Raw genomic sequence first — 24,748 nt, 5'->3', positions numbered from 1 at the left:
CGGAGGATGGCCGTGAGTTTTGTTAATGCTGGCCATCTTCTGGGTCACAAGAGGAGAGGAGGAGAGGAGGAGAGGAGAGGAAAGCGGGGATTGCCTGCGTGCTGCGGAAGTGGTGGATTTAGCGTGGGGAGCCCTGAATTTGGGGGGTCCGTTGGTGGTTGTTTGGTTGTTTGGTGCTGAAGGTCTTGTGCATGGAGCCTTCTGCAACCTTCTGTAGCCTTCTGAACAGGAGGCTCCTGGGGTCGAGGAAAAACGGTTCAACTTGGCAAGGCCAAGATACCTAAGGCTTCTCGGAAAATACACGCATACACAAGTACCTCAAGCATCACCGCGCTGGTCCGAGTCACGCAACAGCGGGGCCAGTCCGATCCGGAGCTGCCTTCTCGAGTCCTGCAGAGCCGGTGAACCGCCGCTCCTAACCAACTGTGGGGCAGGACTTGTCAATTCTGCGCGCGCCCTTGGTTTGACATGTCGGGTCGGCCTGGGCTTGACACCAACCACCAAAGCCAGCCAGCCTGCTTCTCCTCAATAATCAAGCTTTATTGCATACGAGGCCAAAAGTTTAAACACCCATGCCAGCTGGCAGAAACCCGCGGCCGCGGTTTCCTTTTTCGACAACCCGAACTCGCAGCTTTCCTTGCACTATCCAAGTACCAGCACTCCTCAGCTCTGGGAGCAGACCACGAGATACACACACACACACAATATACACACACACACGATCTACACACACGATATACACACACGATACACACACACACACACACACACACACGGCATAAACATAAATGTAATCATAAATAAATAAATATACTATAAAACAAACATACATACAAATGATACCAAAAAAATGTATCAAATGTACGAGGGGTATCATGAGGTACAAGACGGACAAGTTTAAAAATCTAATCACAACTAAAAATCTAAAAACAATATAGAAATGCCAACATCATCCCATCTCAAGAACTGGCCATCACCAACGCCAGCAGAGCCATCCGGCAGTACAAGCCATATCTCATCTGTCTAAAGTACGCCGCCCGCTGGTCAAAGTCGACCTCCTCCGCAACCTCCTCGTTGCGTGGCAGCGGGTGCAGAACAACCGTCGAGCTCTTGGCGCTCTTCAGCGTTGCGTTATCCACTCGGTACGAGTTCTTCACCTTCTGATACTCCGCATCGCTGCCAAAGCGCTCGCGCTGCACGCGCGTGCAGTACAGCACATCGCTGCGGGCCAGGATCTCAGGAGTCAGAGTCTCAGACTCGCACAACAGCTGGCCAGAGGCAACGAGCTGATCGCGAACCTGAGCGGGCAGCTCTAGGCCCTTGGGGGCAACGAGCTGCACCTGCACCTGGTAGTGCTGAAGCAGGTAGACCAGCGAGTGTACCGGTCTGCCGTAAAGAAGATCACCCAGGAAAGTAATCGTCAGGCCCTGGACCGTGCCGAGTTCCTCGCGGATCGCGAACAGATCCAGGAAAGCCTGCGTCGGGTGCTCTTTGCTGCCATTGCCGCCGTTGATGACAGGAACTGGGCAGTACTTGGCAGCAATGTCGACCGAGTTTTCCTCGGGGTGGCGGAGAACAACCGCGTCGCCATAGCAAGCCAGCGTGCGCAGAGTATCCTGCAGAGACTCGCCCTTCTTGACAGAAGACTGCGAAGTATCGATGTTGATGGTGCGGCCTCCGAGACGTTGCATAGCCGCATCAAACGAAGCAGAAGTTCTCGTCGAGGGCTCGTAGAAGAGGTTGCACAGGACACGACCACCCAGGAGGTTAAGAACTCCCTCACGCTGAACACCGAGTCTCATCTCCTGGGCTACAGTGAACAGGAGATGCAGGTCTGCACGCGAGTACTGCTTGACAGAGAGCACGTGCGCATTCCTAAACGATGAAGGCTGTGACAAGAGCTTGTGCAACGACGTGCTGGCGGCCGGCTGTAGCTGCAAAGGCAGACCGAGGTCGTCGATGACACCACGAGGCCCTTGGGCAGGCAGAGCCTGGGGTGAAGTAAGGCCACCACGAAGGCGGCCGAGAGCTCGAGGTGTACCGAACGCGGCCTGCTGGCGAGCCTTGGGGCTCTCCACGGAAACTGCAGCAGCAGTGGGCTTCATGGCAGGAGTCTGGGGGACCATCATGTGCGAAGACATGTCCTTGCCAGTAGGAGGAACCTTCAGGGCCTCACCATCCAGGCACAGCGTGGCGTTCTGGAACGTGACGCGGCGAACAGAGCCATGCAGACGACGGCCCTCTAGAGGAGACCAGAAAGAGCCCTTGGCAACAACAAAAGCACGGTCCACTTCGACCTCAACGGCAGTGCCGGTCTGCTCGTGAAGCTCAAAAATCTCCTTGGGGTTGGTGTACAGACGAGCCTTGATGTCATCAATAGTAAGTTTTCCCTCGCTGACAGCAGTGAGCAACAGAGGAAGAGCCTCAGCAATTCCCATAGAAGGATCACCCTTATGGCCTAGCGAGGTAGCTAGCTGGTAGGGCAAGCTGCCGATAGAGAAAACATCAATAGTCTCCAGGTTCTCCCAGAGGGCAGCCTGGTCCTCGGCGCTAGGGAGGAAGTCGGCAGTGGGGAAGTCCTTCTGGGAGAGGAACAGCGAGTAGATTGAGACATCGCAGGTGACTTGGAGACCCTTTGCCTTGCTGAGAGAAATCAGGCGGATATCATCCTTGGTAGACACAGAAGTGACATGAATTCGTCTGCTGTGCAGGCTAGCAAGCAGAAGAATCGATGCGAGGTCGGTGAACTTGGCATCTGTGACCATAGGCTTGTTGGTAGGCCAAGCGTCAAAGTGAGCAGTCACAGCAGCGACCTTGCTGATGTTTCCGGACCCAGACAGGTGGTTGAAGGGGATGAAGAGCGAGCCAACTTCGCCGGCAACTGCGCTAATCTGCTCAGCATTGTTGCTAGTAGCAGAGATGGAGAAGTTGTAATCGCAGTGTCCGCCGGCAGCGCTGTTGTGCTGAGCAGCCTTGAGCGTAATGGCATCAGTGATGGAGCCGTCAACACCAAGGGGCATGAGGCGAATCATGCTGAAGCCAGCCGCGATGGAGGCCTTGCTAACAGTCTGGATATCGGCACTGTGAGGAGAAACGATGCCAGGAACAAAGGCGGCAACGTTGATCAAGCCGGGCAGAACAACGGTCTGGTGGCTAGTCTGGAAATCGCGACCCGAGACGCTGAGCTCGAAAGAGCGAGCAATAGCTTCAATCAAGATCTTGGCGTTCTTAACATTGGTAACAAGAGGGACTTGGTAGTCAACAGCCATACGACGAGTCTGGTAACCCTTGCTGACATAGTTGGCCGGGCGGCGATACTTGTTGCTGGAGGGCAGGTTGATGTACAGGTCAATCATGTTGTTTGCCAGATGCTGAGACAAAGAGAACTCGGAGTTTCTGTCCTCGTCACTTCCGAGGACCTCCAGGTACTGAACAGGGACACCGTGCTCCTGGAGGAAATCAGCGGTACCGGCCGTGGCAAATAGCTTGTATCCGAGACGCTGGAGCTTCTGCACGGAAGGAAGCATCTCCTTCTTGTCCTTGTACGAGCCGACAGACAGGAGAATATTTCTCTTAGGGATCTTGAAGCCGGTAGAGAGTAGAGCCTTGAGGTAGGCCTCATTCTTATCAGCACCGAAGCAAGCAACCTCACCAGTGGAAGCCATCTCAACACCCAGAACAGGGTCAGCGCCAGAAAGACGGGAGAAACTGAACTGAGGGACCTTGACACCGACGCAGTTGGGAGCAAGGTCGGTGGGTGGGTACTCCTGGAATGGCTGGCCAGTGATGGCCTTGGTGGCCATCTCAATCAAATCAACACCCATGACCTTGGAGACAAAGGGGAACGATCGAGAGGCCCGAACGTTGCACTCGATGACCTTGATGTCGTTATCCTTGGCGATGAACTGGATGTTGAAAGGACCTGTGACGTTCAGAGCGGCACCAATCTTGCGGGTGGCATCCTCGATGCGGGCTATTGTAGTAGGCTCAAGATCTTGAGGAGGCAAGATGAGAGTAGCGTCACCAGAGTGGACACCGGCGTTCTCAACGTGCTCGGAGATGAAGTGGCCAACGACAGTGCCGTCCTTGGCAACAGCATCCATTTCGATTTCCTTGGCATTCTCGATGTACTTGGTAATGACAACGGGATGCTCGCGGGAAACTTCGGCAGCCTGGGCGAGGTATGATTCCAAATCCTTCTCGGAGTAGACAGTGTTCATGGCAGCACCAGAGAGCACGTAAGAAGGACGGACAAGGACAGGGTAGGAAACCTTGTCGCAGAAAGCCTTGGCCTCCTGGAAGCTGGTAAGCTCCTTCCAAGTAGGCTGATCGACACCAATACGATCCAGCATACGGGAGAACTTGTATCTGTTCTCGGCATTGTCAATCATCTCAGGAGATGTGCCGAGAATCTTTACGCCAGCGCGGAAGAGGGGCAGAGCGATATTGTTGGGGGTCTGACCACCCATGGCACCCAAAACACCCGAAGCGTTCTCCAGGCTGTAGATGTCGAGAACAGTTTCTTGGTTGATGTTCTCGAAATAAAGCTTGTCCGCCTCATCATAATCTGTTGATACGGTCTCGGGATTGTAGTTGACCATGACGGTCTTGAAACCAGTGGCGCGCAGAGTGCGAATGGCGCGAACAGAGCACCAATCGAACTCAACGGAAGAACCGATTCTGTACACTCCGGAGCCGAGGACCATGATGCCATGGTCATCAAAGCTGACGTCGTGCTCGGAAGCGTTGTACGTCAGGTACAGGTAGTTTGTGAAAGCAGGGAACTCAGCAGCGACTGTGTCGATCTGCTTGACGAATGGGTGGATGCCAGCATCGAGGCGGAGTCTGCGAATGGCCATCTCGTTAGAGCTGACAAACTTGGCAACTTGTGCATCAGAAAATCCGAGTCGCTTCGCCTGGACCAGCAGAGAGGGGGCCTTGGCGACGTCAGCAGCAGTAAATTGAGACATATGCTTGCCAAAGTCGCTGAGACCTTTCAGCTTGCGGAGGAACCACTTGTCAATGTTGGTGAGCTCCCAAATCTTATCGACAGTGTAGCCTTGGTGCATAGCGTTGGCGATTGCGAAGAGACGCTGGTCAGAGGGAGTCTGTAGCTCATCGTCAATAGCCATGAGAGCCTTGGTCTCATTGAATCCCAGGTTATGGAAGTCAATGGATCGGATAGCCTTCTGGATAGCTTCCTCAAAGGTACGGCCAATGCTCATGACCTCACCAACACTCTTCATAGATGAGCCAAGCTGAGTAGAGACGCGCGTAAACTTCTTCAAGTCCCAGCGAGGCATCTTGACGACGACATAATCCAGGGAAGGCTCGAAGCAGGCGCAGGTGACCTTGGTGACGGAGTTTTTGATCTCCTTAAGAGGGATACCGAGACCAAGTTTGGCAGCAATAAATGCCAGAGGATAGCCGGTAGCTTTGGAAGCCAAGGCGGAAGAACGCGACAGACGAGCATTGACTTCGATGATGCAGTACTCCCTAGAGAAGGGGTTCAGGGCGTACTGGATGTTGCACTCGCCAACAACACCAAGGTGACGAATAACGTTGACGGCAGTGGTGCGGAGCATGTTGTAGTCCTCGTCAGAGAGAGTCTGCGAAGGTGCAACAACAATGGAGTCACCAGTGTGAATACCGAGAGGGTCAAAGTTCTCCATGTTACAAACAGTAATACAGTTATCCTGGGCGTCGCGAACAACCTCGTACTCGATTTCTTTCCAGCCCTTCATACTGCGCTCAACCAGAACCTGCGGACTGGCGGCGAAGGCCTTGTTGCATAGATCGAGAAGCTCCTGCTCGTTATTGGCAAAACCACTGCCAAGACCACCGAGAGCGTAAGCAGCACGGACAATGACAGGGAAACCAATGTCCTTGACGGCAGCAAGAGCCTCCTCAACATTATTGGCGGAGGCAGACTTGGCGCACTTCTCGCCAATGGACTCCATGCTGCGAGCGAAAAGTTCGCGGTCCTCGGTAGTGATGATTGTATCAATGGGGGTGCCGAGAACCTTTACACCGAGCGCCTCAAACTCGTCCTTGAGCTGAATGCCGACTTGGAGAGCAGTCTGGCCACCGAATGTGCAGTAAATGGCGTCAGGATGCTCGTACTTGATAACCTTGCGAACAAACTCGGCGTTGACAGGCAAGAAGTAAACCTTATCAGCCAGGCCCTTGGAGGTCTGGATAGTAGCGATATTGGGATTGATGAGGACAGTGTAGATGCCTTCTTCCTTCAGAGCCTTGATGGCCTGACTGCCAGAGTAGTCAAATTCACCGGCCTGGCCGATGCTGAGACCACCTGAACCAAGAACAAGTACCTTCTTGACAGAGACGCGAGGGTGGAGCCTCTCGTTCTCCTCAATAGCACCGCCAGGGAAGCTGACGGGAGACTGCAGGAGAGAGGGGTTCTCGGCACAGCTCGCCATTGTGTTGATGAAGACATCAAAGAGGAATTCGGTGTCGCGAGGACCAGGGGTACTCTCAGGGTGGAACTGGACACTGAAGTAGGGCTTGCCTACGTGCATAATACCCTCGTTGCTACCATCGTTGGCGTTGACAAAGAGCTCTTTCCAGTCTGCGGGCAGAGTCTCGGCGTCGACAGCGAAACCATGGTTCTGAGAAGTAATGTGGCACTTGCCGGAGACCAGACTTGTGCAAGGAATGTTGTGGCCGCGATTACCAAACTTCATCTTCTTGGTGGCGGCGCCGGAAGCACGGGCCAGGAGCTGGTGGCCCAAGCAAATACCAAAGACAGGAGTCTTGTTCTTTTGCATGACGGCAGAGATGTTCTTGACGGTGGTTTCGAGGACTGCGGGGTCACCGGGACCGTTGGAGATGAAGAGACCATCGTACTCTTCGCCAGCAGCCTTGGTCAGATCATAGTCCCAAGGGCAGACCATGACCTCAACACCGCGCTTGAGAAAGCAGCGTAGCTGGTTGTACTTCATACCGACGTCGACACAGAGAACACGAATGGTACGACCGGATGGGTGCTTGCGAACAGAGGACGCAGGGGGCTTATAGAGCTTAGGAGTCTTGATGGAGACTACGATTACCATCAGCATACTGAAAAATACGGGCATGGAGAAGAATTCACGGAAACTCACCCTGAGCAACCAGATTGTCGGCGTTGGGGTTGGACCATTCAGTCCTCTCGAAAGCATCCAGAGTAGTACAAGTACGCTCGTCACTGGCAGTGCCATTGGCAGCGCTGGGAAGCTCGAGGCGCAGCTTGCCAAGCATGCTACCCTTTTCGCGGATCTTCTTAGTCAAGGCGCGGGTGTCGACACCGTACATGGCGGGCACGCCCTGCTCCTTGAGCCAGGAGCCGAGGGAGGATTGGGCGAGGAAGTGGGAGTAGTCCTCGCCGCAGTATGAGGCAACAACCAGACCAGCAACATGAATCTGCGAGGACTCGAAGTGGGCGGGCAGGTCGCCGAGGAGCTCGTCGATGGTGTCGCGAGAGGGCACACCGTAGTTGCCAACGAGAGGGAAGGTAATGACGAGGATTTGTCCACGGTATGAAGGGTCGGTCACCGACTCAGGGTAACCAACCATGCCGGTCTGGAAAACGAGCTCTCCGGCAATGGACTTTTTGGCACCGAAGCTGTAGCCTTGGTAGGCAGAGCCGTCCTCGATCTCGAGGCAGACGAGGCCATCGTCCTGGCAGCCGCGGAAGCGGGCTGTGGCGGGCGCGGTGATTTTGACAGACATTTTTATGAAATTGGCAGGTAATTCGTCAAAGGCGTATTACCTCCGGCGGGGGAAGCCTCTGCTAAGCAAACAATGGGGTGTTGGAGGGGTTTTCGGCACCAGTTTGGATAGCGGCAGCGGAGGGGAAGATAGCGACAGGCAGGCAAGGCGACTCGTTTCCAGAGGTCCTTCAAGCAAGTCAATTGGCTACCTCGATGTCATCTGCCACGACAGTAGAGAAGAAGAGTCGTGAGCAGGAAGGTGGCTGATTTTACACAGGATAAAAGAGAGAGGGAAGGAGGAAGAGGAAGAGGCAGAAAAAAAGAAGCCGACGAGGTAAACTTTTTTTTTCTGCTCCCCACCAACCTTGCGGGCCCCTCCTTCGGTTGGTTGGCGGAGGCTGTAGGCGGCACAGGTGCTGGCTGGTTGGTGTTGCTTGTGGGTTTCACATTAGGTATCTTCAAGAAGCTCTCATTTCAACTAGTTCGCTTTGGGAATAATCAAATACGCTTGTGCCCTACCTACTCAACAGTTACATTTCCTGGGAGCACCGATTTCCTGGTAGGATAGGATGCCTTTATTATGCTGAGATCCTGGGGTTTCTTCTACAGGTACATCTAGCCTTGACCACGGGCGGGCTCCGGCCGGCCGGAAGAAAGTTCCGTTTTCAGGACCCTTTCAAGAACACACTTCTGGAACCAAGAAAACAAACTGCCTAACTATGTACCTACATACATACGTACTAACAGCGCCTACTTTTTATGTCTAGTGCCGTCGTAAGTCCCCTGCGAGGTTATGCCCAGTAAATGGCGATGACCAAGTCTACTCATCATCACCAGATCCAACTATATAGAGTGCGCAGCCAACTCTCCTCCGCTGAATAAACAGCCGAATAACTAGCGTTCATCCAAGCGGAAGCCAAAATCACGCCGTAGCTGCGACACTTTCGGCAGATTCTCTAGAACAAGCAAGCATTGGCCCATGCTACAATCGAACCCTGCCTGACCATGTAACCTGGATCCTCACCGCAAAATACACCGCAAAATACACCAGTCTCACCCAATCCTCCATCAGCCCCCAGCTTTCTTCCCTTGACGTCACTCACTAGGCAGGCCTCGACGACGCCACACTCCCTTGCGCAGCCTATAACATTGCTCTCGGCCCATATCATTCAGCCTAGTATCCGTACGTGCATCCCAGATCGAATACATCTTGTACTCCATCGTCCCTTCCGATCCCATTCATCTCGAGTCTCCAATCCCCGCAAAAGCCTCCATGCTCAATCTCACAATACTCCTCTCCCGCTTTGACCCTCGTCCGCTTCATTCAATACCGTCCCAGGTCCCAGACCCCCTCCCGTCGCGGAGGACCTGTAAGGCTCAAGAGCTACTGTCACTTATTAGCGCCTCGTGGCTGCAAGGCACATGCAGCACTCACTCTTTTTTCCATTTTTTGCCGATTTTGGGCTTCGTGCCCAGTACTCGTACTTCCGCGTCTTCGCCGAGCCGGCAGATGACTCCAGGATCCACACCTCCGGCCAATCGGCACCAAAGCTTGACCTCGCCTTCAACGGCGCAACGGCTCTAACTATCGCGAGTAACGGTCACGGCCCATTTCCCCATACAAGCGATATACTATGCACCATTCTCCGGTATACTTCTAGAAGCTCTGAATGACAGCTTGTATTGGCAACTTCTCTCCGCAGTCATGGAATGTCACATGAGACTTAATGGCTGCGAGCGGTCTAAACAAACAGATTATCTGGCATGCCGCTAGCCGCGCAATACCATACAAGACTATTTTATCTAATGGAAGTCAAAGCAGTCAAAATTTCCAATCTCCTCTAGCCCAAACTCGCATTGACCTATCCCCGGTTGTCCTAAGACCCAGCCTCTGTCCTTGAGCCTTTCGAAAAAAGTGGTGTAGGACATAAAAACAATATCCGAAAGCGCCGCCAACCTTCTCCGTCGTTTTGATCATGCATTTCCCCTTGCCATTAGCACCGTGCCATAAAACAAAAAAATCATCAATCGTTTCGCGGCCGTCAACTCGTCTCTGCAGCTCCCTCTCGACCCACCAGTGGCCACCAGTGGCTATTCAACTGGTTCTGAGATTGTGCAGCTCTAGCTCCTTTGCAGCGAGCATTTCGCGAATCTTTTCCGTCTCTTTCTTCAGCAGCTGTTCCCTTTCCGCTTTCTGATCGTGCTCATAGGAGTTATATGTTGGGGTGCCGTCGCGCGAAGAATAGGCACTTGGTCGGTTCACTGGCGTGAATCCCTCGCCCGGCGACCTCAGCGGCGGAAGCGAATACTCAGATTTACCATCTCTCGCATCGCGTGAGCTCGAGGCTGGGTTCAGAATATCCCGAATAGACGACACACGCTTTGTGCTATCGTGACCTCCATCCGCACCAACCACGGAAACCGAATCCGTCGCAGAAAAGGATCTTTTTCTGCGAGGCGAGATAAAGGAAGATGGCGATAGAGACGACTGTCTTTCAGAAGCCCCTGTCATTGATGCGAGGGGTGGCAATCGGTTGTCGTCATTCAACGAAGACTGAGCGTTCCAAGATGATGAGGGCGCTTGACGATATGCTGCTAAATCTGATGCATGCGGCAATGGCGTTGGTAGGGGAGATGGCTGCTTGACCTCACGTCGCGGCGTATCCAAGTCCATTGGCACGGTATCTTCGGGTTTTCGTCGTATTCCGAGGTTAACAGAACCATCTTCATTCAAAGTGCCACGTTCAGGTGTCGTCTCGTTGCTGCGCGAATCCATTGCCACATCTCCCTCTTCACCCTCCTCTTCCTGGTTTGATGGAATTACTCTCTTGCGTCTTTTGATCGTTGCTTTCTTCATTGTGACTGGTCGGTGGACACCGTGAAGCCTGTAGTAGAGACCTGTAAGAATATCACATTAGCATTGGTGATTCAAAGAGCCCTCTCTCCTACATACCGCATGCATTACAGATCATATGGCCGTTTCCGTCCCGTCTCCACAACGGCGTAATCGTAGTGCCGCAATTCTGACAGGCAATAGCAGATGACTCTTGGTTTTGTTGCGCCTGCAGCGCATTCACGTCGATGGGAGCCGGCGCATTGCTAATCCCCTCGCTCCCTCCTTGACAGCCCCCTTGCCTTTGTAGCATGCTGAGCTTCGAAACGCGATTGTTATATGCTGGGCAACCATTGCAGCCCTCTGCACCACCTGTTCCGTTACACCGTCCACCTCCAGGGCATGTGCCCGATGGCGTCTTTTCTGCAGCAACGTAGGTAGCGCCGGCCACCCTAGGTGAAGACTCTTGTCCAGAGCTGCCGGCTTTCAGTGTGCTTGCCTGAGGCGGTTCTGCGGAGACTACCTTTGGCGGTTTCTTCAGGTTCGTTGGTCGAGCCGAGTTTCTGGCTCTCAAATAGAGCCCACAGGCATTACATATTGTCGCACCTTGCGGTGATCTTCTCCATAGCGGCGTTTCTGTTGTTCCACAGTTGCTGTTGATTGGGTTAGCCTTGATACTACTTGCTTTCGTTATACCTCAGTTCGCATACCTGCAGACTTGGCCATGACCAGAAGAGGCACCAGTTTGTTGTTTCTTTTTCGGCCCCGATGGTTTAGACGATGGTTCGGCGGTGCTAGTTGCGCTTGGGCTTCTGCTTCCATTTTTCAAAGGGTGTCGCTGGTTGTCGCTATCCGGTGATGGTCGCGAGGAACCTGCGGCAGCCGCACTATCACGGTCTTTGGAAATAGGGCGAGATGGCAAGGCTGTTCGCGGTTGCGACTGAGTTGTCGCTGGTCGTGAGGCATCCGCCATCGTCACCTGGAAAGCAGCGCTGGCAGTTGGTGGACTAGCGACAATTGGCGTAGTGTCATAAACGGAGCGCAGCATGCATCAGATCCTGCGAGGCTGACGAATGGAAATACCCGAGGCCCTGTGAACAGCAAATGTTCCAGTGAAAAGCTTGCTGATCAGTCCGAGGTTGGTGGCGATTCTTCAGCGTCGGGAAAATCAAACGACGGGGCGGTTTTCCGAGGTCGACGTGTCCCCCCACGGTCAAGTTGTGGCCCAGGCGAAAGGAGGTAGGGTATAACTATGGCGTGACAAGGCGCAGGGCTGTGATAAGCATGGAATAACGGTTGTCCCAGAACGCGTTTCTGACCTTGTCGAAGTGATTGTTGTGGAGGGGGCAAATATCATAAGAAGGGGCCGCAATGAAAACAGTTTCTCTCTGGGTCGGTCGCCGCAGCTAGTTGCTTAGACCCGGGAACGGCTCAGGCGAGTGGCCAATTTAGTCGTGACGCCTGCCTGAAAGTGTAGCGACTCCAGCTAACTCCGAGTCGGTGGCGGTCAACGGATTCAGGAGGCTACCAAAGTCGGGGCGAGCTGTTTTTGCTCCTCAGCCTATCTTCTGCGACGTCTCTCGCAGCGGAATCTGCTCCGTTTGGTCCAGGATGTCGTCTTTCACGCGACCTGGACTACTAATCGCTACTTGGTGCTTCTCGCAGGCACCAAGGACTTGGGACGGGACCGACAACCGGTAATCTGGAGCGTCACCACCAAGATGCACCGCTGGGTAGGCTGGACCAGTGGGGTTTCTAGGCTTGCGTTGACACTGACGGCTTTTGCAAAGCCTGTCAATTAGGCAGTGATTACATTCACCTCGCTACCATTGGTCGCTTCGCAGACCCGCGCCACATGGAGCCACAAGGGGCTTTTCCTAGCTCAGAACCACTCTACGCTAAGCCACTTTTGCTCTCTGACCAAGTCCCTTATCAGTTAAATCTTTGATTCGAGGGACCTGCTGACCTAATACATATGCACCTTTGAGTCTGGTGGAGTGCGACTCTCCAAGCAACCGCAACGGCAGAGGTTCGTGTCGCAAACGCGTCAAGCCTGTCGTCAATCTACATCAATTGCTTACCCAACTTCTCCGCCTTGTGTAATATGGCTTCCGATTCGGAGGCACCGAAACAGGAGCCTGCGTCCACAGCCCTTCTATCTTCAATTCCTCAAAAACGTGCCCTGGATGAAGTGCACAGCCCTGCGCGACCATCACCCTTGAATCCCGAAGTTAAATTCGCAGAGCTTCCCTCGCAGACAGACGATGATGGACAGGCATCTCGCTCGAAGCCGGGTAGATTAAAGAAGGATACTCTTAAGAAACGAGAAGCAAAGGGCGATAGCATTCCCCCGACCTCTGACCACAGGGTCACCGAAGAAGAAGCCGAACAGAGCGAGTCAAGCCCGCTCCGTTACAAGCTTGCGCCACCGAAACCCTCCGACTTCGACCTTCCGAGAGGGCCTGTCTTAACGCCACATCATGAGGCCATTATGTGCGGGGGTGATGCCATAGAATTCTTTGAGACCTCCGATCAGTAAGCCGCCCGGGAACTACGCGCTGCCATCTTCTTTCTATGCGCCTTTGGCTAACTAACATATTTCCAGCGTTGCCAATAAGAAGAACTTCCGATATACACACTGCATAGCGGACCCGCGATTCCCTTCGATGATCTACTATCGCCAGACTGAGCCGGAGCCATTCGGGCCTCGGTTCAGCTTTGAGGATGCCGCATCGCATGTCTTCTTTGACAAATCCGCGCGGACAGTCACTACCGACAGGGGCTTCCGCATGGCACGCGCTAATGTCGCAGTGCGCGAGGGTAGGTGGTATTGGGAGTGCAAAATCACACAAGGAGTTCGTCCGCCTCCACCAGGGGAGACGAAACCGGAGGGGGGCAAGCATGTTCGCATGGGATGGGCGAGACGTGAAGCATCATTGGATGCGCCTGTTGGGTTTGACGCCTACAGTTACGGCATTCGGGATGTGGCAGGAGAAAAAGTCCACATGTCACGTCCAAAGGAATTCTTCCCAGCCGGTGAAGGCATTCGTGAAGGCGATGTCATCGGCTTAGAAATTCAGCTGCCCTCCGAGCGCTTACAACGCAAAATCATGGCCGGCCAATACCACCCTGCCGTCGACACCGCTGACGAACCTCCACCTCCGACAGCCGAAGGAGCAAATATTGTCCGCGATCGCGTGCCCATTCGCTTCAAGGCACACACTTACTTTGAGAAGATCGAGTATCACACTACGCGCGAGCTAGAGGACCTTATGAATCCCTCCCCATCCACCGCCGCCAGTGCCAACTCGCACCCACCCCATCCGACACATTCGACGCCCGCTCTCCGAACACTTCCCAATTCTTACATTAAAGTGTACAAGAACGGCGTCCTCATGGGAACACCATTCGAGAACCTACTAGGTTTTCTACCCCCGGCTTCGCGGCCCATGCCGCAGGTCGGTGCTCGGGATGGCCTCGACGACGGCATGCTGGGGTACTACCCGGCCATTAGCGTATTCCGGGGTGGTGCGGCAGAGGTCAACTTTGGGCCAAACTTTTGGTATCCACCGCCCAATATTGATGCTGCGCAAACAGAGCCGGAACGCAAGCGGCTGCGAGCAGTATCGGATAGATACAAGGAGCAGATAGCAGAGGATGTTGTGTACGATATTATTGACGAGGTGGATTTCTGGATGCAAGATGGGGGTCGCGACTCCGCCTCAGAGGGGGCAAATGTAAAGACGGCGGCAGTGGACTTGGGGCCTGGCCACGAGGAAATCAAAGAACTGGTCGAGGAGGACTGACCTGCAGCACAGCATGTTCAAGCCACGTTTCCATGAATAATGATACCCATTACGCAGCAGCAACGACGTGTGCACACAGAGGGTGCGCAGTCTCACGCAAGTAATATATTTACTGTATTAGGTGTTTGCATTTCATCAAAGTGTCATAAAACAAAATCATCATATCCAGCGAGCCCATACGTACGTTATTTCGCGCTACTGGAGGTTGGCACGACTTCCTGCTCCGTCAACTCCCGACTAGTCGAGGCCGCCGTCGTCTCTTCCGGAGCCGTCACCAGTGTGCGCGGCGGCGGCGCGGACAGCATGGGGTCGTCCGGGAGCTCCTCAAAGCGGTGGCTGTCGTCAATCGTATTCTCCGTCTCCGTCTCCGTCTCCGTCTTTTCGCGCTCCAGGCGCTCCTCACGGCCGCGCTTGTAGCAGTACCACAGCACAAATAGCAGCACTAGCATCAACAGTCAGTATCAGATAAAGGGTGGGCTAAAGGGGGGGGTGGTGGTGGGTGACTCCCTGTCGAGAACTTACGGGACAGGGCGACGCTCCAAAGGACGTTCATGCCGATAAACGCGGGCCAGCGCGTCTTGAGCGCCTCGACGATGGCGCGCAGCATGGCGACGACGGCGCCGGGCTTGGTGACGAGCTCGATGAGGTTCTGCGGCAGGAAGATCTTCTTGGCGGTACCCTTGAGGCCGTCGTCGGTGTCGGCCTTGATGCCCTGGCTCGCCGCGGCGGCAGCCAGGATCTCGGGGCCGAGAGTGGAGGTCACCTTGTCGGGCAGCTGCGTGACGAGCTTCTTGAGCGACGAGGGCAGCTTGTCGAAGCCCTTGGCGATGGTGCCGTCGCGGTCCTCGATGAGCCTCGTCAGGTCGTCGACCGCGGTCGGCACGCCGTTGACCAGGTCCTTGAAGACCTGCGTGAAGCGAGCCAGGAGCGCGGCCGAATCGCCACCGCCGCCAGGCACGACCTTGTTGTTCTTGGCCGTGAGGTTCAGCCGGTCCAGCACGTTGCCAAGGTCCCTCTTCTCGCGCTCGGCCTCGGTAAGGGTCAGCTGGGCGTCCTCGGGCTTCAGGCCGTCCTCGGGCTTTTTGTGGCGCGTGAAGAGCAGCGACAGCCGATTGGGCTTCTTGGCCGCGGCTGTGTCCTTGGCTGGGGCAGTGGCAGTGGCGGCCTCATTCTTCTTGGAGGACTCGGCGGTCACGGCCGCGTCGTTGTCGGAGGGCCAGTCAATGTCGGAGACTTCGACGCGGGGCGGCAAGGGCGGCGCGGGGCCGTCGTGCTCGGCGAGGAGGTTCTCGATGAAGCGCTCGTCGTCTTCGTGCAGGACCACGTCGACCTCGCCGCTACCATCGTCGCGCTCTTTGCCTTTTAGTAGCTTCGATGTTCGGTGATCGACGTCGTCGGCGGTTGTGGAATCGTCCGCTGAAGCCCTCGCCTTTTCGGCTTCTTGCTTCGCCTTCTTCTCAGCGTTGTGCTTCTTGACCTTCTTGTACGTAAAGTATTCGAGCATTGTGGCTGGCGCAGGCTGAATCGCGTTTCAGCGCACTTGTTTTCTGGTAAATTTACGAGTCGACCGCAGCAGCGCAGGAGGTTCGTTATCGTTCGTATATCGTTTCAGTGACTATGATCATGGTAAGTTACTCTGCAGGGGCTTAAGCTTGAATGGCATTATTAGCGGCGATTGGGAGAAGAGGCCGCCCTGGCACCGCCACCAATGGAGGCGACGTCATGAGCCACCGTCTCCCAGCTGAAACCCACACAAGCTTGTGATTGAACAAAGACGAGCATTCAGTACTATGCAGCGTACCTCAATGCCAAGTCGGCAAGTTGCTGATTTGAGCAGCCTTTGAAAAGGCGACAACAGCTACCCTTTTCTGTTCTTTTTTTTTTTTTTTTCAATATTGGCGGTATCAGCGTATCAAAGAAAAGGTGTCCAGATTCGCCGCATCCAACACGCTTCACCCAGCCACCCAATAACTAATCGCCCTCCCGCCGCGGATTTTACAGTGCAGAGGCACTCTATGTACATGTACATCCTAGTTGTTCGCGCCTGTCCTCCGTAGTCTTGGGTTACGTTCTGTTGTGGGTATCGCTAATATACAAGGGTCTGTAATTGCTGCTTCTTTTGTTACTTCATTGCTCCTGGTCGTCCGTCTCATACCCAGCCCCGGCCTGCCGTACCACCTCGTCTGCCAGGTCACCTCTTCTACCACCACTTTGCCGCCGGCCTCTCTGGTACGCTTGTGTAGATGTCACTGCTCGCTCGCCCACGTACAGGTCTCCTGTCCACTCCCTTGAGCATCTCGTACACGTCTTACTGCGTTTCATGCGCCAGAAGGCGTCCTCGCAGATGTCGTGAATGCGAAAATTGCAGTCAGGTTCTGCGCACCGCCCTCCCACCGTCACAATATCTTTGCACGCTTCGCAAAACTTTATCCGCTGCCACTCGCCTGCCTCTGCGTCCGGGTCATTGAATGTGCCAACCAGCCACGGCCTCAGCTCGAGCAGCGCCCGAGGCGTCAGCGAGTAAAAGCCCTCTCGGCTCTTTTCAAACCATCCGCCGCCAATAAGGTTCTCCAGCACTATCTCCACTTCGCTGTGCTTCAGGCCCTTGTCGATGTTGGCCTGCGATTGTGTAGGCTCGTCATCGCTTCGATGGATGGTGCTCTCTCGTCGATTTGGTCTGGCGAGCTTGACAGCCTGCATGTCGGTGAGGGCCATGACCTCCATTCGTGGTGTGTTGTATTTGTCGAACATGGCTTCCAGAGCTCGCTTGACAAAGGCAAGCTCGTCATGCCGAAACGTTGTCGCAAGCTGGGTCTGCGGGTCAGAGGCAGTATTGACAAAGGCGTAGACACGTTCCCTGGTAGTCTGGTGTTGGGTTCTTCGTATTTCGTAATCGAACAAGGACGCAGCTTCTCGAGCTGTGCCCATGAATTTTTCGAGTATTTCTTCCGTAACTTGTTCTGGCCTCACTTGGTTGCCTTCGTTTTCAGCGTTAAGGATGGCGGCAATGACCGGGCGCGATTCGCGAAAAGTCATGGAACTCCTTGCAAGCATCGCTTGCAGGAATGCCCGGTTTTGGTTATTGTATTGTGTTCCGAACCCGACCTCCATTATGTCTGATTCTGTCGTTTCTGCTGCTGGTCAAGAAAATTGTGCAACTGTGCACGCACTGATGGAGGGGCAGCTCGGCGCGTCCTGACGCGTTTGAGCTGTGGCGGGGGCGATACTAAGTGTGGCGCCTCGGCAACACTGTTCAACTCTTTGTGCAGCCGCAATAAGGTACTGATGGCTAAGATAGACTTGACCTCAGTTGACTATAGGGGGGGAAGCAGCTGGGTGCCCTTGATTTTTGGGGGGGGAAAGACATAACACGTCACCCTGTTAAGTACGTGCAGTTTGAATCCTCACGCCGGGGTTGGTCTGTGGCTTACAAAAATTGTGAAGGGTGTCTATACTAAAGACCGGTTTGAATTGTAATCGACCGACCCAAATAAAAACAAGCCAAATGCAATCAAAGCTGTAGAAATAGCCTGCAAGGAGTCATGTAAGCAAAAAAGGCCATCAAAACCCAAACCATCCGATTCCAAGAGCAAGGGAACCAAAGTGACAACACTACAGGGTAAGTGCATGGCTGGTTGCTGACTCAGCAGACTCGGTAGAGTCCAGAGCTCCTCGTCGGAAATCGACGACCTCACTCAATCACATAACCAAGCACAGCTTCACATAGGCACGACCTGAGGGCGACAGTGCGTGGCACATATATCAATCGCCGCGCGTAAACCAGTCAATGCCAATTGGCTAGGATTAGGACTCAAAATTTCGACTGATCTTTTTCGGGAAGCTTTAATCCGGTGGTCAAAGAGAGAAAGGGCGGCCGCTCAGCCCCAGGCTCAGCCGAAGGCAGTGTTGTGGAAGTGAGGCTGTTGGTGCGTGCCAAGACACGAGTGGTACACTGTTAGAGGACGAGGATGGCAGATCTGAAAGAATTCGATGTCGTGCGCGTCGCGCGAAGCGATGGCTCAGATACAGGGCCCGGCTACTGGCCAGTAACGGCGTCAGCTCCGAAGAAACCTACCAAAGACGCAGCAGACAAGACACCCAGAGCGAAACCGCAAATGATACGGCTAGCTGAAGATGACCCTCGATATGTCGAGTGGAAAGTTAAACTGGGAATAATTTTAAAGATGGAGCTGGCACCCAATCCCGATGGTAAGTCCGCTGGCAACGAAACTGGGCCCTGGGCAATGAAGCAATATTGACGAGCCAATTAGAAGGGAATTCATGGCTTGTAGAATTTCCCCGAGGATACTGGCCATATGAAAAGTCAAAGCATATCTGGGTATCTGGATACCCAGTCAAATCGAAGCTCTTCAAGACCCCACAAGAGTTTGCGGCCCATCTGATATGGCTCCTCTCATCGTCGAAGGAATACAAGGATTGCTGTTGTGTTCACTGCAATTCACCTAATGTGGCGAAACTTGCTGGATCTGTGGACGAGATGACTGGAAACACACCGACTTTACCACCAGCAAAGCCGGAAAAAGCACTGCCGAGAGTTACGCCTGTGCCATTACCGACGATTCCAGGGCAACCATCGCTTAGAGCAGCGGAATGTGTTCCAAAGGCGCAAACAGTACAGACAAAACCAGATACAAAGGCTGCAACCGCGGCACAGGCTCAAGCAGCAGCTGAACAACAGCAGCTAAAACAGCAACAGGCAGAGCAACAGGCAAGGAAACAGGCACACCTAGCAAGCCAGCAGCAAGCACAACATCAGCAGCAACGCAATATGGGTTGGTCGCTCCAATCGCCCATCCTATTTCGAGTGGGCGAGCAGGTGTGGTTTCAAAACGGCAATACGTGGCGCTTAGGCATTATCGCTTCGCAGAATCTGCAGCAGCCCGGTGTTCACGAACTGCTACCTTTGGGTAGTGCTATGATTCCGCAGCAAAGCGTTGCCAAGAAGGACAAAGATATGCGGCCGTTCCAGGCGTTCAGTGTGCCTCCCGTGGCGATCAAGGACCTGAACGACAAGATATTTGACGAGGTGCTATGGGCTGACAAGTTCCGCGAGTTTGGAGCAGACCCTTCCAAGCGAGACTTACTTCTGCTTGACGCGTCTAAGATGGCGGCGTCCAAAGTGGACTGGTCCAACTCGCTGTGGTCGGCAACGTCGGAGGATGTGCAGGCCAAGACGATTACGTACTACGGATGCTTCCTCGGCGCCGAGCGCATGGAGGTCGGCGACTGCTTGCGAGTGCGAAACCTACCGGTGGAGCTTAGCATCGTATCTGAGGACCTGGTCGTGATGGGGCTGCGCGTTATCTACACGTCGGGCGACCTCCCGGGCGCCGTCTTCTTCCGCGGCACTCTATACCAACGTGCCGACCCGGGGGCGGACCCGTCGACGCTGGTGTCCGTGGAGCAACTGCCCGTTGCCCTGCGTGACGAGTCGCGTTGGCGGAGCCAGGCGCAGCCAGGGGCCTTTTACGGCTGGGTCGTCGTGGGCGAAGGGGTGCGGCTCAAGGAGAAATCGATCCGCGGTCGGTTTTATCCGACGCATCGGGTGATGCCTATCCTCAACCCGGCCGCCTTCGAGGCTGCGGTGGCCCGCCGGCAGATTGAGGACCAGCATCCGTACCTCAACAGCCGCATGGACGGCGCGGGGCGCTACATCGGCCGCAAGCTCAACAGGCTGGAGACGCTGGGATCAAGCGTGCCGGTGGGCGTGAGGTTGAACCTCGAGCCATTTGTGCGGGAGGAGATGAGGAGGGTGTGAGCCCATGTGAGCAAGGAAACTGTGAACATGCAGAGAGAGAGAGCTTTGCCTGTGTAGGTGGCGCTACGGACCATAAATGCTGGCAAGGGTTACCGGGATATAAGGGAGATGAAGGAAGAAGCAAACTGTACAATGAAGGAAGAAGCAAACTGTACAATTTTAAAAAGCGAGAGGCTTCTGTAGTCTATTTCCTCAGCTGTAAGGGGGATTCAAGAACAACGATACCGGATATTTATCAATGACGTTTAACGTACTCCGTACTGGGTGTGATGCTGGCGATGGCAGCAGGAAACTGCATGGGATTGGTACCATGCAGACGCACCGCCTCCCACCAGCAGGGGCAAAGAAATATGATGCGTCGCGCACATGTGATGAATGCCTGAGAGAAGGAAAAAGAAAAAGAGAAAGCCCAGGGCTCCCAGCCGTTTAATTTCGGATCAACCGTACTGTACTGTTTCGGTGCGCCATGCGCCATCATCATCATCCAATCCCGCTTCCCCCAGGAACGGGGGAAGAAGCCAGAAGGTATGCATGACAGCACGAGACGGGACAATCCCAAAATCAAAAGAAAAAGGAAAAAATAAGGAGAAGAAGATTGGCTGGAAGCGCAGTACATAATTCAAAAAGATAACTTTCCCGACACACGTGGCGCTGGGCTCCAGTCCGGACGTGCCTCCGAGAGACGTGAATGGGACGATCTTTGCTGTCACATCACTCTCTCTTTTTTTTTTTTTCCCTTGCCCCTCTTTATTCTGTATTGTGCATGCTGTTCGGAGAAAAGGCGTCCCAGCTGAGCAAGGGGGGGAGAGACCTGGTCCAGCCACGCTGCGGTGTTGTAGCCTCGCTCCCTTGTGGAAGGAATGCGGACGGATACGTCAGAGGTGGTTCATTTTGAGACGGTCAATCGTCGCGATCCTTCCCCATGCGTCCCGCGGATTTGTTTTTTGCTCAAACACACGCTTCCTTTTGCCGTGGCCCTCGTCCTTGTGCCGCATTTCCTCATTCGTCCGGAGGCGCAAGTACCAGTCAGTACAGCTGAGATGGATGGCCTTCTGCTTCTTCGTTCATGCTTCTTGCGCATTAAACTGTGGTAAACTACTGCTGAGAGGTGAAAAAAAAAATTTGTCGTGAGAAGAGGATTTATTAACAGTGTAGTATGTGTCCCATGTGTATAAACTTTATCCCTTGAAAATGCCCGTCCCGCTCTATGTTTGTTATGCTAAAATGCCGTCCCAAGACTCCCAGTACCTGTCCATATGGCATAGCTACAGATTGCAGGCCATTGACCTACATAGCAGACAACTAAAATGATCATCTCTTCACCATATCCATGAATCGTGATAGAACATGAAGAAAGGAAGGATTATGGCGCAGCGATCATGCAGGAGACTCCGTCCCCCTCTTTGAGCAACTCCGTCCCAATATCCGAGCATGTCCAAGTTCATTCCTCATCACCTGGAAAAGGATCAGCACCTTGCGCTTGGAGCGCATCCAGCTTCGCCTCGAGCTTCATCAAGAAAGTTGGGTCGTAGTCTGGGTCGACAGCGCGCGGTTGGGCCCTAGGTGAGTTGTCCGACTTTGGTTCGCCACACCTCCTGCATGGAGTACCATTCTCTGTATGCGTAGGATACAAAGCCCAGCATTTGGCGCATTCGTAGTGAGGAATACTATTGGGGCCAAATACGTCGCCGGGATAGCCAAACGGATACTTGCTGTGTTTTGGTCTGCTTGCATGTAAGCTCTCTGAGCATCCGCTGGGGAATCTGGATTCTTTCCGGAGCGGAGAAATCCATAGGACGGGTTTGGGGAACTTACGGATCTCGAGGACAGTCAGTACAGCGAATGTGCTGGCACTTGTCGCAGGTCGTCTGGCTGAGCTGAGCAAAGTCAGCCTTGCAGACATGGCAAGTCCGCCTCACTCGATGACGAGGTTTTCTGAGGACTAGATCCGGGCCACCAGTATGGTTGCGCCTCTGACGAACGATGCCAGCCTCAGAAGAGCCCGGCCCGGAAGCAATGTACCCTTCATCGTGGGTGTGATGGCGGTGGACGGTTGGCCTCATACCAACTACGTCGTCATCGGCATCTTGGTGTGCATTCAGCCGAATACATATCCGGCAGCGGGCATGGGAGCAGTTGGAGCAGGAACCTTGGGAGGTAATATCACCATGACAGCGGTGACAGTACCAGCGGACGCGGAGGCCGAGTGATTTGTCTTGACGAAGCACCGTCTCATCTGGATGAGTTGCTCTCATCTCCCAGGTCTGAACTTGCATGCCAAGGCGGGTAGAGATGGCCCTGCCGCGCTCCTCCACGATTTCTGCTTTTGACACGGTGACGATGGGACCATTGGCTCGACGACTGGGCTGTGTAAGTAACATGCCAGTTGACGAATGAAGAAGGCTGGTGAGACACAAGGTAGCCAACTAACCTTGAGGAGCCAGAGGGCTCCGAGGTGATGTTCGCTGGGGGCTTCATGGCGCCGTTGCGAGTATCGTGTGTAGAAGCAAGTTGTGGTTCGGCAACTCGGACTCGGAGAATTGGTGTTGGGATGTGGCTAGGAGCGAGGCGAGGCAACGTGGATGTAGGTGTAGAACAAGTTGAACTAGGCGGAGGTGAAAGTTCACGGTTGGTTGCTAGAAATGGGAGAAAAGGTGGCCATTAGGCTGATATTGGCGCGGGAGAATGGCAACGGGTTGCTGATGTTCCGTGTTGTACTGTCGGTGATGCAGTGTGGATATGGTGTAGGACAGGCAGGCTGAGAGGTAATTAAGCGAGTGAGCGAGGTGAGTGAAGGAGTCGACTTGGTAGGCTGAGTCCGAAAAGGTTGATTCCGTATTGGGCCGAGACGAGAGGCGAGAAGAGGAGTACGGATAGTACGAGGTAGAGGAAAAATGAAGCATGAGGCGAGACAAAGTCGGGAAAAACTGCCACAGGGCAGGGAGACAGGGTGGGTGGAGGGGATATGATAAAAGAAACCGTGGAAGAAGAAGCAAATGTTTGGGGGGGAGGGGGGGGGGGGGGGGGGGGGGGGGGGGGGGGGTGAGAGGTAGCTCTGGTACTAAATACAGGGTGTCGGTTATCGGTGGAGGAAGTATGGAAACTACCTTCTGGGGAAGTTTTTTTTTTTTTTTTTTTGGCAGCCGGCAACAGCAGACTGATCTGTGATGCAGGTAGGGATGGATGGGAGAAAGGATGAGATGTGGGTGGCGGGCAGGGATGGATGTACTGTAGGAGAGGTTGAGGGTGTATGGTGTGGGAGTAGGAGCGGGAGCGGGAGCGGGGGTGAAGGTAGAAGGGATGGGAGGCAAGGAGGGTGTGATAAGGAGTGGTGTGGGCGGTAGTGAATGGAATAATCGATCCAATGAAGTGATGAGAGGCGAGCGGGGTGAGATGATGGTGGTGGTGATTGTGGTGGTTGTGGTGGCGGTGGTGATGGTAGTGGTGATGGTTGGAAGCCAGGTTGGAGCCGAGGTTGGATGGAGTTGAGGTTGAAGACGAGACGACTTGACACTTGGGAGAACTACTAAAAATACAGTGCAACGGGACTGCTAAAGGGCCTGTGAACCCTCGGCTCCGAGGGCCTGTAACGGGCGGCCAACGCGCCAACAATGCTAAAACATCCCAGGGAATTAAAGACATTCAGGTTCCCTGCTGATCTCCAGCACAAGCACTGGATCTTGTTACCTGTACCAAGGCTCTGGTATTTAGCCCTGTGGCCATCATCAATCCCCCACTTCGCTTCCCACCTGCCACTTTTCCACATTTCTCCTCCTCCATCACCCATTCATATCCGTCTCCATCCATCCTTCATCCCGTTTGTTCCCAGGCTCCTGGGTCGGTCCGCATGCGCCTCGTCTTTTCCCGTTGTCGTTGTCGTTGCCGTTGCCGTTGCCGCTGCCGTTGCCGCTGCCGCACCCATCGCCCTGCCCACCGAGACTGCAGACTGGCCACTGGCCACTGGCCACTGACTACCCAAGGATTCAATGCTCCCTATAGCCTGATTGGTATTAACCACCTGGGACGCGGTCGAACATTTCAACCTGCGCAAGGACGGATTTGGCGTGGTTAGGTGTGGGATGACCCGAGTGGCGTACAGACTATTACCAGTATCGCTGGGTCCAGCCTGGCTCTTGGGTGATGACCGTTTTGTATTATACCGTCTGGTCTCCCACCAAAGAAAGACATATTCCGGCACAGCTATCACATGGTATCTACTGTTCAACGCAACTACCAAATTTTAACGGCCCTCAATTGAAGCCCGCCGCTCTCCATTCCTCAGCCCTCAACGGCTGCTTTCGCTTCCGAGCCCTGTCTGAGCCATTTTGGTGCTAACAACCATCCATCGGCGTACAGATCACCAAGTAACGACTGCGGATCACATCCTCTGCTAAAACTGATAATCGCCTCGAGACCGCGCGCGCCACAAAACTTGCTGAGCAAGGCAAGCAACAGGCAAGGCAGGCAGGCAAATCAGGTTGCCTCCGAGTAAAGCATGCATCCCACGCACTGATCGGCTGCCAGAATTCAAGACCACGCAACGCCATCCTGCTAGCCATTTATTAGCCCGAGTTATTACCCTGCTCACACCGGCTCTTGTCGCATCCAAGCAAGTCAGTCA

The 24,748-nt window shown here is 54.2% G+C and overlaps 5 protein-coding genes across 5 annotated transcripts; 2 read left to right on the top strand and 3 right to left on the bottom strand.

Annotated features, from left to right (window-relative positions):
* Positions 1-959: 959 nt before the first annotated feature.
* Positions 960-7,728, bottom strand: ISF_03336 (Carbamoyl-phosphate synthase, large subunit; the record flags this gene model as incomplete). Its single annotated transcript, XM_018846942.1, has 2 exons — positions 960-7,060; positions 7,122-7,728. 2 exons carry the CDS (start codon positions 7,726-7,728, stop codon positions 960-962), a joined length of 6,708 nt encoding a protein of 2,235 aa, XP_018705831.1.
* Positions 7,729-12,646: 4,918 nt separating this feature from the next.
* Positions 12,647-14,348, top strand: ISF_03335 (Ash2-trithorax family protein; the record flags this gene model as incomplete). Its single annotated transcript, XM_018846941.1, has 2 exons — positions 12,647-13,077; positions 13,148-14,348. The coding sequence occupies 2 exons, from the start codon at positions 12,647-12,649 to the stop codon at positions 14,346-14,348; spliced, it is 1,632 nt and encodes a 543-aa protein (XP_018705830.1).
* A 185-nt stretch (positions 14,349-14,533) lies between these two features.
* On the bottom strand, positions 14,534-15,852 carry ISF_03334 (hypothetical protein; the record flags this gene model as incomplete). Its single annotated transcript, XM_018846940.1, has 2 exons — positions 14,534-14,790; positions 14,871-15,852. 2 exons carry the CDS (start codon positions 15,850-15,852, stop codon positions 14,534-14,536), a joined length of 1,239 nt encoding a protein of 412 aa, XP_018705829.1.
* A 623-nt stretch (positions 15,853-16,475) lies between these two features.
* On the bottom strand, positions 16,476-17,459 carry ISF_03333 (Nse1 non-SMC component of SMC5-6 complex; the record flags this gene model as incomplete). The annotated part of the gene is made up of 1 exon (XM_018846939.1): positions 16,476-17,459. One exon carries the CDS (start codon positions 17,457-17,459, stop codon positions 16,476-16,478), a length of 984 nt encoding a protein of 327 aa, XP_018705828.1.
* Positions 17,460-18,846: 1,387 nt separating this feature from the next.
* Positions 18,847-20,127, top strand: ISF_03332 (Transcription-silencing protein Clr2; the record flags this gene model as incomplete). The annotated part of the gene is made up of 1 exon (XM_018846938.1): positions 18,847-20,127. One exon carries the CDS (start codon positions 18,847-18,849, stop codon positions 20,125-20,127), a length of 1,281 nt encoding a protein of 426 aa, XP_018705827.1.
* Positions 20,128-24,748: the final 4,621 nt, after the last annotated feature.

This window comes from Cordyceps fumosorosea (genome assembly GCF_001636725.1).
Source record: "Cordyceps fumosorosea ARSEF 2679 chromosome Unknown scaffold_6, whole genome shotgun sequence".
Taxonomy (NCBI): Eukaryota; Fungi; Ascomycota; class Sordariomycetes; order Hypocreales; family Cordycipitaceae; genus Cordyceps; species Cordyceps fumosorosea.
This window is presented reverse-complemented; position numbering and strand designations above follow the sequence as displayed.